Source organism: Ruditapes philippinarum, unplaced genomic scaffold (genome assembly GCF_026571515.1).
Source record: "Ruditapes philippinarum isolate M1 unplaced genomic scaffold, ASM2657151v2 ctg1533_1_1_1_1, whole genome shotgun sequence".
Taxonomy (NCBI): Eukaryota; Metazoa; Mollusca; class Bivalvia; order Venerida; family Veneridae; genus Ruditapes; species Ruditapes philippinarum.
In genome coordinates this window covers 171,208-186,057 of record NW_026855187.1, presented here as the reverse complement: position 1 = coordinate 186,057, position 14,850 = coordinate 171,208, and the positions used below count along the sequence as shown (strand labels likewise).

The window sequence follows — 14,850 nt, the reverse complement described above, 5'->3', positions numbered from 1 at the left end:
AATGTTTTAATCATATTTTACTTACTCTCTGCAACGACTTGTTGAAGGCTGAATACCACGATGATAAATAACGAGTTGATAAGTATAAAAATCAAGCACACTTTGTTCCTCAATTCAATCAATTGAGCTTGAATCTCTTTTTCTTTAGTCTTGTTTGCATCAATTGGTCTAAGGTACTCATCAATTAATTCCTCCCAGAACTGTGTCTCGTCTGCACTTATTCTGTCGGTTCTTAAATAACGAATTTCTTCGTCTTCCTTCATCCAATAAGGGTCTTGTAATCGGTCACGTGGCTCTTGCTTCTCCTCCATGAACATTGGATTTGCTGAAAACATAAACAAGACAATTCATTAATAACTCACATATCGTTTACAATAACTGCTTCTTCTTTTTTTCAAATGTGTATGTGGCCTAGCTAAAGAATATTACATATATTTTAGTAAAGACATACTAAAGATTATTAATTGAGGAGAAAAAATATACCTCTGTCACCCTGTCCAGAAAACAACTCTGTCTGTTCACTAAATGGTATTTTCGTTTCATTGTCACCAACAATATATGGGGAACCAGCTCGCACGCTTATAGAATCATTAAATCCCATGTTTGATCTATTGCTCCCGATGGTACTCAATTCTCGGATACCAGCTTCAACACCGTCTAGCCTGTCAATAATTACACGTAATTTATCGTCTTCTCTCTGCTTGAATATCTCTCCCCAGGGGCAGCAACCAGCAAACGCCGCAAATACTCCAGATAGCCTCCCCTCTTCTTTTTTCTTCTGTTCAACTTGTTCGGCTGTAAATAAAAAAAATTCTTAGTTGACAAGATACTTTAAGTTGTTTTTTCTTTTTTTCATACACGTTTTAATTAACGTTTTTCATATTATCCTAAGATGTTTTTTTTTCTTCCGCATTTAATGGTTCAAAATTGGATATTCACCAACTAACAAGAAAAAATAGACACAATCTGATTTCGAAATAGCTATTCTAAAATATGTATATAAACACAATAATATTTTTTTAAGTTTCATAATCATGGCACTACAAAAATAGTACAAAATTTAATAAAGCTGCGAATAGTCTCGCACAACAGTCCCTACATTAGTTCGGGTGGTAATTAGCAATGCAGAATCCTTATTTGTAAGTCAACACTCCCAAAACGGAAAATGACCTTGAGGTTCTAAACCTAGGTAGCTTAAGCTCGAATCATACTCGTGTAAAAACAATGTTTCTTCATATGCCTACAGTAAAGTTAATTCCAGGAAACTTAATCAAAAGATGCAAGAACTTGTTTTCCAATCTAATTTAAATTGATATACGGTTTCACGCAAAGTTATGCTTTACACCTAGTTATTTAAATAAAAAAGATAACAAATAAAAACATTCCTGTAAAACAAAAGTCGGGAACAAGTTTGGGCAATATTGGACGCCAATTAACGATTTCATGGTCTTTGATCACTGATTGTGACATGTCTCGTAAACCTTTTACTCTCTTAATCAATATAATATAATATAATAAAAGGTCAGTTTGCTCATAACTATAATCATTTACCTTTTAAAAATTCATATTTTAGTGCATCACTACTATGCAGTGAAAACGGTCATAAAAAATGGAAGACATTTAAGTTAGCTCAGTCAATTGCATAGGGGATAATTAGCAAAAGAACCAGCCTATATAAAGAGGCAAGTTTTCATTTTTCTGCTAACTTGAACTTTGCCGACTTACCTGCTGTTTTGTTCTCACGTGTTCCCCAGGAGACCACGTGCAGATTTCCTAGAGCGTAAAGCATTAGTATCATAGACATTGACGGAATGGCTAGGAAATACAGGAATCCGTGAATAATACACCAGAACTCCTGCAAATATATCCGAAATTAGAATTAGATCATAAATAATGCAGCTAGTATAAGAGTAAATAACAGGAATTCAACATTTTAATGGGCAATATATTATAGAAATACGTTCATTTGGCTGCAAGAAGTCCTGTGGTAATTTCATTTATTGGCTTTAAGGTGCATAAATAGTGTAGAATTGGCAAGTATAGCTAGAAGAAATTGCATGGAAAAGTGATGGATATTTCTCATTTGGTACAGCGGCTAGACTATATTTATTTTCAAAATGAACAAAACTTCCTAATTGGCAATTTAACTATCTTAAACACAACATCTATCTTCATAACGCATGCAAAATATTCGAAGAAAATTTGAATTTATTTACTCATTTGCATATACATTACAATTTTATCTTAATTTTAAAAGGCCATTACAGTAAATTGTTATTTGATTGTTTGCCTATTGAATGATTTACAGAAACGAATGCCTAATTTAGCTATTTTCATGCTGATTTGAGCTATCTTTTAAGGTATTTGATCCATCAACATTATCAAATTACCGGCAACTGTTATTTTCCGTACACAAATTTTATTAATTGTTGAGAAGCGGGAACTATTCTATAAATTCCTATAAATGCATTTTACAGATTTTTTTTTTATTCTTTGATTTTGACATGGAGTATTCTATATACAGTTACGTAAGCGTTCTTGAACAATAAATATACAATAGATTGTCTTAATTATTCGGAACCAGTTTCTAAGAAAGTGTTCACAGTGTCTTCTTCTAGTTCAAGAAAGGTCAAATAACGTTTCCAAAGAAATGTACAATAACCAGAAGTAGCAGATATATGTAAATTCAATGTTTCACAAAGAATTAATGGGCTTGCATGGATACTTTTTTTATTCGTTTATCCACTGTAGGTAATTATACAGTATATGAATACAATATATGAGTACAAATACGAAAATTGAGCGTTTCAACAAATTTTTAGTAATAAATTCACTGCACATGAAGTATGTTTGTGAAGTCACGTGGTATGAAGAAACTTACAATATGAGTCACCATAATATACATGAATGTACAGATATAATGAAAATAAAGAAAATATATTCTAAATGTATTTCATACCTGTGGATGTATAAAGGCTGATATGACAAACACGCCTGCCACGAACATTAGAAAAACCGTTGTTATGGACTCAAATCCAAACTCTGACGCTTGTTTTAGAAGCCCCACAATTACTATCATCATAACTAAACTGTACGCCGTTGACAGAATTGCCGCATACAACAACTGCAAAAAGTAACAAATATTACTGAATACTCAATACCTACATAAATTTACAACTACATGCATAAGAGCACTTATGCACGGGACTCATTTGGAATACTGACGTCATTTCTAACATCATAGCTGACGTCCCATTGCTATGTTATTTATTTGCTACTGGAGAGCTTAAATCGCTGTTTGATGAGGTCATAAAGATAACAGTTCGATTAAATTTCGTTCGTTCAATTAATGAAAGCTTATTGTAAAGAATGATTACTTGAATAACAATCATGGGCAGTAAATTACAAATTACCTGTGTATCACCTTTCGCCTTGAAGCAGAGTAATACCATAATTGCAACCGGGATTGCGTTGACAAGAAGGGCCATCCATAGTTCTATTTCCGGATACGCAAGGTTGATAGCACCTAGTACCATCAAAAATATAGTCCCTGGCGTAAGAATAGAGGAGACCATCAACAGGCCCTGTAAGGGAAAAAATTGTAGAACATAGCACAATATTATTAATGATAGAATTTTATATTACGAAATTGCTGTTTTCGGCATTTTTATGTGAAAGAACATAGACATAATTGTTAATGCGGAGAGTGCTTATTTATATCTTTAACCGGATAGAAACGTGTAAACGACTGTTATTTCCGCGTTCCTATCCCTAGTAGAATATGTAAGCGAGCGTTATTTCGGTGTCTTTTCACCTAGTAGAAACTATAAGCAACATTTTTTAGCGTTTTGTCTGAACTGGTTAAAAATGTAAGCGAGTGCTATTGCAGCGTTTTGTTGTAACGTTTTGTTTTTACCTGGTAGAATATGTAAGCGAGTGTTATTTCAGCGTTCTTCTTTGTAACATTTTTCCAGTCTGTGAGAAGGTCCATTATGTTGGCCATGGTAGATGGCGTCCAGCGACGTCTTTGATTAAAGAACTCATAGAATCCTTCTGGGGCATATGTAAGAGCGTCCGATGCGGCGCAATATTCCACCCTGTGACCTTGTTGTAGCAGAAGTGTGCATAGCCATCTGTCTTCACCTAGATAATAATTTAAATATAGATCTATGTATATCATCAAATAACGTTATGTTATAAGAACACTATAGCCATGAGTCGAAAGTCCATGTAACATTACTACGTTTGTTTAAAAACTGCATTATTAACTGTTAAAGAGAAAAGTTTTTAATTCTGCCGTAACATTTGCTAACTAAATATAATGAGTAATTTACCTTGATATGCATTTGTCCATTGTTAGTTGTTAATGTCTTATAACTCACTTGAGAAAATGCTCAAACTATAAACAGTTTTACAGGAATATCTTAACTTGCATTGTTTCGTAAATTCGTATAATAAATACAAGATTGATAATTGCTTACGGTTTGAACGATCTTGAAATCCCTATAACTTGTATTTGGTTTTTCAACATATAAAGAAGTGATAAGTTATATAACAACAACAACAAGGTTGGTTCATGATTTACCTTGATCGTACTGGACATAATGTCTGGGCTCAGACGGTGGTGTGGTATATTTGTTCATGACATTATCATCCATCAGGGAGGAGCCTCTGAATAAACTGAAACATCCGGGGCTACATAACACACATCCAAATTTGTCTTCGGCTGCTTTCTGAAGCCAATGGCTGACTGCGTACTCAAACTTTTGGTACCAAACCATGGCACCTGTTGTTTAAGATATAACACTATAATTATTATATCATAAATGATGACATAAAATAATTTATTGTACATTAATATTATTAATGATTTAATTTAACAACATATAAATGTGATGATCTGTAGCTCCTATAAAATTTGAAAATATACCGTTTCCGATTGGATGAATTCTTCCGCACGCCGCGCCCACATCCGGGTTCTTTCGCATACGATCGACCAATAGTAAAACAGCTTGTGGATGGAAGTCTACATCTCCGTCTAGCGCAAGTAAATATGTGTTATCTGCCCTCTTCTGAAGCTGTTTCCTTTTTAGTCCTTTGTTGAAAAGCTCGTATCCCAAGAAATAGTACATGTACATAACCTGAAATAATACATTCTTTGTAGTGATTAAAAGTTAATTTTACATATGGATTTTAAACATAAAATATAGCATGAAGAACAAGTGATTGAAAGAGAAGCAAAGCACGAGGCTATCTGATTTGTACGAGGGTCTTTCTCTTTTGTATCATAGGCAAAAACAGCGCTTTCCCTAGCCGTCCGATTTGAAACTCCAGAATTAATGAACATATATGAAAGCATTCATCAATTGTCATATTGGCCGTGTATCGGCGTTTTTTTACATTTGAAACTTTTCTGGGGCAAGAATCTTGTAATACGGCTTGTCATCTATACAGACATACACTTTTCTCTTTTAAATATTAGTGAATTAAATAAAGTGAATCTGTTAAGTGATTTCAGTGTCAAAAGAAAAATGCGATGTATTGAGCTACCAACAGAGTAGAGCCATGTTAGATTAAAGGGAAGTGTTTGCTGTAAAGAGCTTGTTAGACTACAGGAAATGCTAGCTGGACTTGTTGTGTATTGCTGTTAAGGCTAATCACTTTCAATTTCAATATGGTAACTTCGGGCAAAACATATTTTGACTATACCTGACTCCACCGCTTCCTGTGCCGGATAAATGTTTTGTCTTTCAAATGTGCAATAAGTTTGTTACCACCCGGCAATGTCCATACAAGTCTACCACCATATGGCGTGGCTACTGAAATAGGCGGTTTCTGCTTGAAACTTAGTCCGTGAATTGAGCTGTGAAAATAATAATACAATAAATGAACAAATATCATTACTCTGTAGAAATTTGTGGCGTTTTTTTATAAACAAATTAGAATATACAACAATGTAATAAGATTTCAAAGTCTTCTGATGTATCAAACATATCATACATTATACAAATACCACATTCATCTGAGGGTAAAAGATTGAATTGTTCACCCGAGAACGCCGGAGTTGAGGTTATTTATATTTTATTTTATAAACCCTAGAAAATTGGAATATTTGGTTTTTCAGGGTTCAAGATAGAGAAATATTAATCGGTATGAGCTCGTAATGTCAGTGTTTGAAATCGTGATGCTGTCATGTGACATTATGAATAGTTACTTTCTGACATTAATTTAAAATAATCGCAGGAGATAATAGGAAGTATAATAATATTTGTTACAATATCTGAAAAAATAACACAAGTAACGAAGCATAAATGAGAACTGTTTTGTTTTTGTTGTTATTGTTTTATTAGTTTTATTTTTCTTTAAACAAAACAATGAAAACAAGCTTTATCTCTTGTTGTTAATTTTGTTAATGTTTCAGTAACTATCTCCAGTACAAAGTTGTAACGGCTGCAGGATTCAAATTTTGAAGAGGATATGAGTACAGTTTTCAATTAGGAAGCCGACCGAACCTCTATCTACAAATTATTAGATTAATAAACGGCCTTTCAAGTTTCAAAGCGAATTTTAAATTTGACCAAATATTTACCTTGCGGACACCGGAATTTGTTTCATCAACAATCTAACGTATTCATTCACTTTAAATTCATACTCGTCCTCTTTGTGGCCTTCAAAAGCGTCATCAAAAAATATATGAGCTGTAAAAAAGGGGAATATTTTAATTAGAATTGCATAGAAAACCATATTGTAATAATGCATTGTTAAACTTTGAATACTGCCTAAGATGGTGCTGGCGGGCGTTGACGAAAACTTTCACATGTCACTTGCGTCAATTGACAAGCTAAATCAAAGCGTGCCTGCAATGTTTACAAATTTGTCGTTTTGAGCTCATCGTTAAGAAAACCAATTTTTTAAATATGTTATTTATTACAGGAGAAGAACAATTATTTTTATATTCATAAAATGAGACTTGTAACACACTTTTGAACACATTTAACACCAAATTTCTCCGCTTCAACATTTATTTTATTGTGTTACTGCCATACCCCATTTTCAATTATGTGGAGAGAAAGAACAATAATTCGTTCAGCTTGATAACTTATGTTAATTAGGTGTATAAGTATCCTGCAGATTTAAAGTGTGTATATTAAATTAGATTTAAGTAAAGAGTCAAAAAGCCGGCACCTGAATCTAACTTTAAAGGCACATTATGCCTTATAATTTTCAATTTAGATTGAAATTAATTCTTTAGAAATGTCAGATATGTGTTCATTAATGCTTTGATAATGAACGTAGAGCATAAGATGTTTAACAACTGAAGAAAGAAGGACTGAACGTGCAGTAATGTGCGCAAAGGTAGGAAAATGTAAACAAAGTAGTATTTTGTCTTCCATTATGGGCCTTAAAAAGATGTTGACAATTTAAGATACAACTGTCAATTTGTCAAGCACAGATAACATTTACATTTTTAAGTATTTTCTACAACAAAAATGTTGACTTGTCTAAATTTTATTACAGCCAAGCAATCACAGATCGTAATTTCAAGTAACTTATTAACGAAAGACATTAGAGCCGTGTTTTTTTCAAGGCAGCATTTCTTTCGATTGAAAAAAGAAATTGAATTAAGAACAGATTTGCAAAGGTACTGATGTCTTCAATTTCCTTCGAAACAATAAAAGTTTTTGTTCTATTAAATTTCTAATCGAATTTGAACGAAATACTTTCACTACTAAAAAGATTTTTACCACATTATGATATTATATAGACAGCAATTTGAGCCTCAAGAAAATGCATTTATGCCTTAATTGGTGAAAGAAAGTCCATCCAGTTACACAAAGGAGTAATTATAAGTGACTAAAGGCAAACATCGTTTTAAGACGACACTTTGCAAGATAACGGTTGTTGGTAATGACCTTTGGGCAAGAATATATATCGTCTGCTCCATTTTAACCACTTTAGTTTACAAAGTCGTCGTAACTTCATTCCACCACTAAGTTCATTTCTAGTGATGAATATTTCTGAACTTTTGACACAGTTTCGAAGAAAAACAATATGTCCCATTTTAAAAGTCGCGAATTAATATTACATTTGTGGTTTGAAGTATGTTTTGACATTTCAAGGAATATAATTCAGTGTAGCAACAATACAGGTAAAATATGTTATGAATATATATTTTTTTCAAAATATTGTAAACCGTTTCTAATGAATTGAAAACACATGTATTTACCTTCGAATTCGTAATAATCCGGGTCCCTCCTACCAACCAAAAACTGTGCATACTTTCTTATACATTGGTCCTCATCCGTTCTGTAAAATATATCAACAACTTTACAATTGTTAAATTACTTAAAGCGCCTGGAAAGAGTCTTAACAAATGCTGACTACAACACAATTATTACTATACCGCTGAAATATTAATAAAGATACAATTAGAATTCCCATTGTTGTTTTTGCAAATTTAATCATCGGAAACGTAAATAAGAGAAGTATATTAGTTAACGAACAAGTAAGTGAGTTTATCGGACAAATTTGTTTGGTTTAACGGAGCACCAACACAATTTAGGTCGTATTACGCCGAAACAGGCAAGTCATTTAGGCTTACCTTGGGTGTTACAAACTTAAAGCAACACCAGGGGTCAAAACAATTTCACCTGCTGGAGCTTAGCGGTGGATAGACTCCGGTTATTCGAACCAATTTACGCGCCTCTTGCAATTACCCTTAAAGACAATCCGTCAGCCACAATGGGGTTTCGGACATGTAAATATTGTAACCACTTTTAGACGTTATAACTGTACATGAAGAATGCAAATATATCCCTCGTGGTTGCCTAATCATTGTATTTTGACCTCTCCATATTTTCAGTGAATCTTAGATTTATATGCAAGACTGTGAGATGGCCACAATCTAAGTAACTTATGTTTGCTACGTATAATGAGTATAACTTTATTTTATTATGTTTCGTTCTACAATCGACCCTCCGTTGAATAAATGCTTTCGTTACTATTTATTTGTTCGTACAAGTCCGACACTTCAACTTCGGTGGTGTCCTTTATCTTAATTTAGAGCGAGGTAAATGAATAAGATTTTCGTTTTTCTTGATTATCATTGCATCACGGCAATTGGCAAAGTGTCCCGAATATTCATAGTAAGGTTTCTAGATATTTTTACCTATAAATAGATTTCAACAGTTGCGTCATTTCGTTTTCTGATTCGTGCCACATGGTTGCACACATGTATATCATTGGCGTCTCCGATGTTCTAAAAATAGATTTCTCATTGTCGTCTCCGTCGTCTTTCATTTCATCAGGTAGTGGTATCTTTGTCACTTTGGTTTTCTGCAGTTAATTTTACATTTTCATACATAAAAACAGGAAAATCATACAAGAATTATATTATTATTTACATTTCATGACTGATTCTGTTACCGGTTACGGTTGTAACATGAATATTGTTGCCTGCAAACTCGATCACAATTACAAAATACTCCAAATGTTATAAATCGATTCGGCCCTATATTCAATAAATATATATTATAAAATTGTATAAACCGTTTCAACAGCATTTCTAGATTTGCTTCGCCTATTCCATGTTACAAGAATTTTTCAATCAAAATGTATTTGGCCGATATTTTTATTCCTCCGGCAATGTAACATTTGAAACATCTACTATATTATAATCCAATCAAAATAAGACTTTACAACTTTTACCCGCAAGGTTTGATATGGTCTGACAAGAAAAGGTTTAGTTAAAAAAGACCTATTGGCTCCACTTTGAAACACGTTTCTGTGAACATATTTTATCACTGGTGTCATGGGAAGAGACATGGACTGTATCAGAGTATGGCTCAAACCCACGCACCATAGGCGAGTGACTGAAACCATAACCATTACGCCTCGCCAACTAATACAAACTTTATTTCAATATCTTAATACAATGGTGTACTGTTTATGGCACCTGGCCAAGGAATAGACCAACTTGCCAGCGTTGTCAATAAATAAAACACTGACATCACCATGATGAATACGGTATACTGCCTCAGGCAAAAAATACCGTTATTTTTTGTAATAACGGATAACACAAAAGTAATACGATACCTATACAAAAAGAAATGACATGCAAAATACTGCAACATAATGTGCTTTTAAATAGTAGTTTTTATTTATAAAGGTCTTACGACTGCATCCGAATGTTTCGCTTTTTCGATTCGTCTTCTGTTAAGCAGCATTGACTGGTCCAGAAATATTCCACAATACAGAGGTTGAACAAAGAGCCTGTAAAATATCCATACTTTCATCAAAGTTAAAATAGCATTTGCGATCACTAGGGCGTCACTTTCCAATACTGTATGTGAACAGGCTCAATCAAAGCAATTCTGCAACATTTTCAATTCTCTCGTTTAGACTTTCTTTAGGGATTCTTTTACTCTCTATTTCAGTACCATTCGAAAAAGCATTTCCAAAAAGCATTAGCAATCCGTGTTTTGCAACCCATACCGTGCTTGTTCTATTGCAATTGTTATAATTACAGACAGACCACTATAATGGCAAGCGAATACCACGCATTGCAATCGCTAAAGTAGTTTTATATCATTATATAGGATCACAATGCCTATCGTATTTAACGCCGTTTGATCATTTTAGCAATTTTAATCAATACCGTAAAAGTCTTTAAAGGATATTAGATAATTGCCGTTTGATGATCACAATAGTAAAATGAACCCATACGATGACCAATAGCAAAAATAGTTCTTGTTGTTGTTGTTTTTTGTTTTATGTTGTTTTTTTTTGACAATTTAAAAAATCATGGCGATGTCTAATGGTAACTATGTTAATTATAATGCATTTAGTGTGATCCCTTTAATCAGTTATAATGTATTTAATGTGATCCTTTCATCAGTTATAATGTATTTAATGTGATCCTTTCATCAGTTATAATGTATTTAATGTGATCCTTTCATCAGTTGTAATGTATTAAATGTCATCCCTTTAATCAGTTTTAATGTATTAAATGTGATCCCTTTCATCAGTTGTAATGTATTAAATGTGATCCCTTTCATCAGTTGTAATGTATTAAATGTGATCCCTTTAATCAGTTGTAATGTATTAAATGTGATCCCTTTAATCAGTTGTAATGTATTCAATGTGATCCCTTTCATCAGTTGTAATGAATTAAATGTGACCCCTTTAATCAGTTGTAATGTATTAAATGTGATCCCTTTAATCAGTTGTAATGTATTAAATGTGATCCCTTAAATCAGTTGTAATGTATTAAATGTGATCCCTTTCATCAGTTGTAAGGTATTTAATGTGACCAGTATATTAACTGAAATGCATAAATGTGATCACTATATTAATTGTAATGTATCCTAATAATGTGATAATTTTATTAATAAATATAAAAAACATTATCGAGTGATCACTTTTGTTATTGTCATCAATGCCATACAATCACTAGAGTCATTGTTTTCTCCCTTTGTAAACCCGTGTTATGGGATCAAAAATGCACCTTGTATATTTGCAGTATTATTGAACATTTGTAGACATGCGCAATGATTATATTCTTTTCTTTTTATAATCATAATTATAGTGTACCGATTCATTAATATGTTGTGCATTTTGTTTTATTTTAAGAGAATCATTTATCATTTATTGATCTTCCCTTACATTACAAACAGCATGATAGCAAAACTTAGTCCATACGCAGCTTAGTATCACGTGGGTTCACCTCTCTGCTTACTACTTCCGGTAGAATATACGGCGCGTTTGATTGGCTGGTCCTTCAACCAAGGCATTTAATTTAAGTAAAGAATGTAATATTTTTTTATATCTATAATACAAAGGACGATAAAGAAACTAATGAACAAAAAAACAAATGAGCCGCGTCACGACAAAACCAACATAATGGGTTTGCGACCTGGTCTGAATCCATGCTGGTCGCAAACCCACTATGTTGGTTTTGTCATGACGCGGCTCAAATGTAAAGAGAGGCAATTGTTATTTTGTAAAATAGAAACATAGTTTATGACAACAAACGCTTACTAGTAAGTATTGAAGCAAAGTAGAGGGTGCTTACTTGTCGGTCCTTTGAAGTCGTTCTTTACCAGGGGTCCAAACGTGATTAGTTATTAGCAGAAGAGAAACAAAGCCAATTAGTCCTGCTATAATCGGAATCCAAATCTCAGGATCATCTAAGAAATGTCCGAAGTATACTTTGGCGCCATCATTTTTGGCCCATTTCGGAAACGGTATTTCACAACCAATATCGTCCGTCGTTAGAAATCCACCGTACATCCACAGAATAATTCCGATAGTTGTGGGCGTGGTTAGAACCAAAGGCAATGAATAGTCAACAATCTGTGTCATTATCTTACACGCGACTTTGCCGACCTTGAAACAGATGCCGCTGCAGAGTATACCAATAGCGGCGACGACAAGGGGTAAATGATTGTTGCATTTCCCGAAATCTTTTTTCGAGGTCAGATCAATATGACCAATACCAGAGTTCAATTTGGCAACATCGTGCTTAAAATACAGGGTATTAGTACACTCACTATCTGTCCCACACTTTACTCCATAAATAGCGATTGGAAGAACTAGGGTTAAAATCATTTTCCAGAAGTTTGCGTATAGAGTCAACTTTGTGCGGCTTTTCCTCATTTCTCGAGCTAGTCGTGGGATGCCATATGAGTCTTTTTTACCTTCGTAAACATAGTTCTCCCACCAGTACACACTTGTGAAAATGGGGGCAACGATCATACATGCCGTGTAAGTGGTGCCCGGAAACCCTTTGTTAAATTCTAAGTAAATGTGGAAGAGCCAAAAACCTAGAACAAATCAATTCATTACATATAATCATTAAACAAACAACATGTGAAAAGTATTGAAACTTAATTTAAAACAAAACATCGAAACGCTACAATTCTAGTATTTTCATGTTCCGTCAAGAGACCTTTTGTTTGCGCATGCGCAGCACAATGTCGGATATTACTAACATTTTCCCTTCAATTTCATTATTTAAATATAACATATATCAAGCTACAATAGTTGGCTGCTTTGACATACATTATTGTGTTGTATTTAAAATTTTGCATTTCAAATCAATTTTAGATATCTATGTAGATCAAGGTCATTGAGAGACTATGACGTACATGTACTTATAGTCATCGCAAAAAACTTTATGTAACTATCTACAAAGCAAAGAATAACTATGGTGGCTGATGCGTGATATGTCTGGGTGCGCAATGCAAAAACATGAAAATACGATAAAGTAATGACTTTAATGTACTTTCGCTTTTGGTCACTTTAACACGAAAATTCGACAATTATCACTTTGTCGTACTTTTGCTGCGCGGGGCACCAGGCGAAAACACGAAAGTACATCAGTATGACCACAACATGGCGCTAATCAGCTACCATAGATATCACTAGGCTGATTTCATTTTCATTTTTATCTTTAAATTATCAAAGTTTTAATCATTGGTTGATGTTTTTATGCTTGAGGTTTTTTAAACGTTTTTCAATATCAAAGCTATATCAAGTCATAACAAAAAATTTGTTTTTATAGCTTTTGGCTTTCACAACAACAAAGACTTATGTTTAACTTAGAAACAGACTCACCTAATGCTACTAACTGGCCAGCCGCCCCGATAAAGCTGATGACGGTGACGAAGATGGATGTTGTGCAAGACGGCCGTGCGTTTGTATCTCTTAGTTTGGAAGGTCCAACAGTAGGGTAAATGATCTGTCAAGAAAAGATATCTTATTATATATTATATTCTGAATTAGATTTATAATTATCTGATTGCAATTGAGAGCATTGGTATGTTTATATCATTTAACTATCTTTACTGGACGACAAGATTGTTCAGACTTCGTCTTTGCATAATAAACGGAGATTGCCAAATACTTTTCGATCAATTTTCATAACGGCACGGATTTATTGCGATCGTCAAAATGATTATTATACAGACGTAGCAGAATATTACCGAACTTGTCCGGAATTGAACATAAATTTTTATAAAGATGGCATTTTGATAAATAAACAATGATCATTTTATCTTGATCTTTTATTGTTGTAAATTAGTATTTGTAATTCAAAGAAGCAACATGAGCATAAATGAATCATACACGAGAACAGAATAAACCATTAACAGAAATATGAATATCTTAAAGAAATTATAAAGATATCGTATCTAAATATACATTTTTATAACAATGGTTGCTTTCATTGTAAAAGTATGAAGTATACTCACCTTCATCAAGCCGGGAAACGCGCCAACGCACAGCATAAAAAGAAGCCCGGATAAAGGATCCAAATTTGGTACAACAACAAATATCATCAAATTGAGACCTATTGAATGTATTGTTTCAACACCTAAAACCTGTAATTAAATACATATGGCAGTAAGAATCAGCCAAACTATAAGAATACAACCCACTTTCCTTAGAGACAGGAAATTCCGTAAAATGTCGTGTAAGTCAAAAAACCGGTTAAAGCAAAGTATCGGTTAAGGAGAACTTTAATGATTGTCGGGACTTTCATTATCATACTTTTCATTGAGTCATTCAGAAAAGTCATAATTTTAGAAAATGTATTTTAGAATCGAAGACTATCAACTCCTGAATTACAATAACTTGCTTATGTAAACTAAAACCAAATCTAGTCCTTTAAAATTACTTTCCTGTAACCCTGGCTTTAAATTTTTAAATTCATTATAATTTTACTGTAGTGTAATATAACTTTAAAATCAATTTTTCATATTTAGGTATTTATAAAGCATTTCTGTACTTTTGATAAACCTTTGACCTTTTTTTAATATACAAACATACAATATATGTACCAAAGTAAAT

At 33.3% G+C, this 14,850-nt stretch overlaps 1 protein-coding gene across 4 annotated transcripts in view; it reads right to left on the bottom strand.

The window, feature by feature from the left end:
- Nucleotides 1-14,850, bottom strand: part of LOC132742395 (chitin synthase chs-1-like) — a 67,518-nt gene that overhangs the window by 12,937 nt on the left and 39,731 nt on the right. For all 4 annotated transcript variants that reach the window (XM_060730806.1, XM_060730807.1, XM_060730808.1 and 1 more), the window contains 16 exons: nucleotides 14,253-14,381; nucleotides 13,618-13,741; nucleotides 12,074-12,824; nucleotides 10,176-10,272; nucleotides 9,170-9,336; nucleotides 8,228-8,307; nucleotides 6,590-6,698; nucleotides 5,710-5,863; nucleotides 4,931-5,141; nucleotides 4,586-4,786; nucleotides 3,917-4,143; nucleotides 3,414-3,584; nucleotides 2,960-3,124; nucleotides 1,726-1,855; nucleotides 484-795; nucleotides 26-325 (listed from right to left, as the gene is read on the bottom strand). In XM_060730806.1, coding sequence (XP_060586789.1) covers nucleotides 26-325; nucleotides 484-795; nucleotides 1,726-1,855; nucleotides 2,960-3,124; nucleotides 3,414-3,584; nucleotides 3,917-4,143; nucleotides 4,586-4,786; nucleotides 4,931-5,141; nucleotides 5,710-5,863; nucleotides 6,590-6,698; nucleotides 8,228-8,307; nucleotides 9,170-9,336; nucleotides 10,176-10,272; nucleotides 12,074-12,824; nucleotides 13,618-13,741; nucleotides 14,253-14,381 — 3,328 coding nt within the window. The remainder of the gene's footprint in view (nucleotides 1-25; nucleotides 326-483; nucleotides 796-1,725; nucleotides 1,856-2,959; nucleotides 3,125-3,413; nucleotides 3,585-3,916; nucleotides 4,144-4,585; nucleotides 4,787-4,930; nucleotides 5,142-5,709; nucleotides 5,864-6,589; nucleotides 6,699-8,227; nucleotides 8,308-9,169; nucleotides 9,337-10,175; nucleotides 10,273-12,073; nucleotides 12,825-13,617; nucleotides 13,742-14,252; nucleotides 14,382-14,850) is intronic.